General features: G+C 40.3%; 1 protein-coding gene across 1 annotated transcript; it reads left to right on the forward strand.

Moving 5' to 3' along the window:
- Nucleotides 1–1,721: 1,721 nt before the first annotated feature.
- On the forward strand, nucleotides 1,722–3,053 carry LOC107058779 (ras-interacting protein RIP3-like). Its single transcript, XM_015304928.1, has one exon. The coding sequence runs from the start codon at nucleotides 1,722–1,724 to the stop codon at nucleotides 3,051–3,053; it is 1,332 nt and encodes a 443-aa protein (XP_015160414.1).
- The last annotated feature ends 1,027 nt before the right edge of the window (nucleotides 3,054–4,080 follow it).

Consider the following 4,080-nt stretch of genomic DNA (forward strand, 5'->3'; position numbering starts at 1 on the left):
AAGAGGTCCACCTTACTAATATATCCATCAATATACCTCAAGCATACATCCCTAATGAAATTCAACCAAGTTTAGATACCTCCATGAACAATCAACAAGTTGAGCTTGAAGAACTCAATGGCAGAACTGAAGCAGAAAAGAAGGGGACATATTTCCAAGATCATGCAGGACCTAAGGGTCAAAAACAGGACCAACACTCAATGGAGGAACAACGAATGGAGATGAATTCAAAGCAAGGAAACACAAACATAATGCAGGACCAAAATGATCAGCAGGACAATACATGGTCTTCAGCTTTGGAAGTAATTGAAGTGGAAAGTTCGTCTCACTTCTCATTTGGAGTTAAGCCAACGGATACAATTCCACACAATGAAGGACAACAGAGAATAGGTAAATCCATTAACTATACTAATGAATTCGTTGATGATCATATACAGAAGCAGCAGACAATGGAGACCATTGCACAAAGAAAATATTCGAGTGTGGATGGCAAACAAGCAGGTAAGTCTTCTCATTCTAATTCTGGTCATGATGTTGTTAGCCTGAGTAGTAGTGATGATCATGTGAATGATAATGCAAAGAGACAAATGAATACCAAATTGAATAGTCAGGAACAGGACAAGGGGGAAACTGAATCCAAACAGCAGGCTGATCGAAATCACAATAGTGTACAAAATAAAAGTCAGCCTCTTTTAACTGATCACGGGGGCAATTCTGTACCTAATAACTACCACAAGGATTTCCCTAAAATATCCAGCAACTTTGATAGGCATACCAATTCCAATCAAAAGGATCAACAAGCGGATAATCCTAACCAAACCAAAGACCCTAGCAATCTTAATGAGAACCAAAAATCCAAACAGGAACAGAATACAGAACCTGCCCCTTATACTGTGGTACAAACGTTGGCTGCAAGACTTAGGCAAGTCCATGCTTCTCAAGCTACTTCTATAGAGTTGGTCCCTCCCAGACACACTACTAAACAGGGCCAACCTGCGGTGATTTACAATATGGATGACTTCATGAACAAATTGACTGTGGACTGTAAATATACCCTTATAGGTAAATTCAGCACCACCATGCCGAAAATTGAACTCATCAGGAAAAGCTTCATTTTACAAACTCAGCTGAATGGGGGGCTCAACATTGCTCATTATAATGCTAGACATGTGTTTATTGATTTGGAGAACGAATTGGACTATAACACTGTTTGGACACAACAAAGAATGACCATTGAGGGCAAACTTATGAGAATACAGGCTTGGACTCCCAATTTTAGACCGGAGGAAGAAACACCTATTGTTCCTATATGGGTACTACTGCCAGGTCTACCATGGCACTGCTTCAAAAAGGAATTCATCACACCTCTTCTAGATTCTGTGGGCAAAGTTTTATACCTAGATACAGCTTCTATCAAAAGAACTAGAGCTAGTATGGCCAAGGTAAAAGTTCAAGTGGATCTTACCAAGACAAGACCTAGACATGTCTAGATTGGTTTGGATGACGAGGATCTCACTATAGGGAGATGGCAATCGATTGAATATGAGAATATCCCTCCCTACTGTACATATTGCAGACACCAGGGCCACAGGATAGATGAGTGTAACTTCAAAATAAGGGATGGAGAATTCAAAAGGAGGAAAGAGTTAGAAACAGAAAGGAAAAGCAAAAGTAACTGTGAACAGGTTCAACAAAGTAAAGACAATAGACAAACCAAAACCATGGAAAAGGAGGAGCAACAACAGCAACACAGCAAAGAAGGAAACAACCACCAACAAACTGAGCAGCAAAAGGAGGAGGAATGGCAAGTACAAAGAAGGAAAAACAACAAATCACAGGAAGAAAGAATGCAGAAAACAGTGTGGAGACCAACCTCAACACAGAGCAGAGTGACAGAAGAGCAACCACAGAACACAACTCAGCAGACAGGTACAACCAACACCTCTAATCATAATTCTTTTACTAACCTTAACATGCAGGAAAAACAAAATGCAGAAACGCAGGAGCCTAACAGTGATGCAGGGGTGTCAACACATGGTGCACAGAACAGGTCTAAAGCAGATCATAACCAAAAATCACAGGCCATACAAACAGGAAACAAGGTTAATAACACGAGCACAGGTATTGACTCAATGCTCCCAATTCCCAAAAACCCCAATACTTCTTATCTTAATGGTATTGTTGAAGTTGAAGGAGGGATGGATGGGGGATGTCAGGAGAAACATACTAACATGCAGGAAAGGGGTTCCAAAGGGGGGCATTTGTCTCATGTTCTGCATGAGGGTACACACCTTGACCATAATTCAGACCTTAGAACTCCTGCTACCACTACAAGCCAGCACCTTAACTCATACCAGCAACAGGTACAGCAGCATGATCAAACAGAGGCAAGAAAACAAATTAATGCTGAAAATTTTATAGAAAAACAACAAGGGGAAGCAAGAACTGCGGGTAAACAAAACAAGGGATCTATGGCAAAAGATATGGGGGCCAAAGCAAGTACTAGCACCCAAGGGACCACTCCCAAAAGCAAGAACAAACCTTGCAAAAAAAGGAGAGAAACTTCAAAAAAGAGACAAAACATACAACAAGACATTGATCAACAGGGGAAACAACAAATGGAAGGGGAAAGTTGCAAGAAGTTTATTATGGTTGATGAGCATCAGGGCATGGATATTACTCCTCTACAAACCCATTATATGAATCCTCCTCATAATGTCCCTCCAGATAAAATGTCTGAAAAGTGTCATATGAACAAAGGTCCTATATTTGATGAATATGCTGTTGATAACTCAGAGGATGAACTCGATGTGGATAATCAATCACTCAAGGACCCTGATGAAGATGATGAGACTAGTGAGGCACTGATTAGAGCTTTTAGTCCTCATCCGGACAAAAGCCTTGCAAATGAAGTTCAACAGGTAATTAATAATCAGGGATTATCTCCCCGAGGAATACATCATGATAGATTCCAATTTGAAGCTCAAGACATAAACACTGTCACTGCTGGCAGACCAAACACTAGGTTGTTCACCTCCAGATCATCTCAATGATTAGTACAGTTATTTGGAATGTGAGGGGGATCAACACTCAAGGTGTAATTGAACGACTCAAAATACTCAAGAAGATGCACCAACTCTCTATCATTGCTATCCTTGAACCTTTCTCAGACAGTACCCATATTCAAAGTTTTAAGTACCAATTAGCTATGGAGTATGCCGTGAGTAATCGCAATGGCAAAATTTGGCTTTTTTGGAACATGGACATTGATTGTGTAATAATAGAGGAAGATGAGCAACAAATTACTTGTGACATTGGCCATAATGAACTTCAAAATCACTTCACTATTACATTTGTGTATGCCAAGTGCAAAGATCACCTCAGAAGACCATTATGGGATAGAATGTTATATCAAGCTGCTGAAAATAACAAGCCTTGGTGCTCAGTGGGTGATTATAATGTTATTACTTCTATTGAAGAAAAGCTGGGAGGAGTCCCGTACAACATGAGAAAAAGTCTAGAATTCATTGCTGTAATCGAAGCTTGTGGTTTGGTGGATTTAGGCTTCAGTGGACAAAAATTTACTTGGTCCAACAATAGGGGCATACAACAGAGAATATGGAAAAGGCTGGACAGAGCTTTAGTTACTGATTCATGGCTGGAAAGGATGCCTCAGACTACCATCACTCACTTACCTTCAGTGGGATCTGATCACTGCCCCCTGCTGATGGAAATGACTGCTAGGGAAGAGGATCATATCAGGTACTTTAAGTTCCTTAATTGCTAGACTGGCCAACCTGATTTTTTCGACATAGTGAAAGCCTGTTGGGAAAGGACTGTAGAGGGGAACAACATGTGGAGATTTCACCAGAAATTGAAAAGGTTGTCCAATACTCTTAGCAACTGGTCCAGAAGGGAATTTGGTGACATTTTCACTAAAGTCAAGGAGTATGAAGAAAAGGTCAGAAATGCAGAAGAGAAACTGATTCAAGAGAACAGTGGTACCAACAGGACAGCCCTTCATGAGCTTAATGCAGAATACATTAAATTTTTGAAGTTGGAAGATTCTATTTTGAAACA

This window comes from Solanum tuberosum, unplaced genomic scaffold, assembly GCF_000226075.1.
Source record: "Solanum tuberosum cultivar DM 1-3 516 R44 unplaced genomic scaffold, SolTub_3.0 scf00636, whole genome shotgun sequence".
Lineage (NCBI taxonomy): Eukaryota > Viridiplantae > Streptophyta > Magnoliopsida > Solanales > Solanaceae > Solanum > Solanum tuberosum.

Coding starts and splice junctions, on each gene's coding strand:
- LOC107058779 (XM_015304928.1), top strand. CDS start 1,722: ATGGAAAAGGAGGAGCAACAACAGCAACACAGCAAAGAAGGAAACAAC.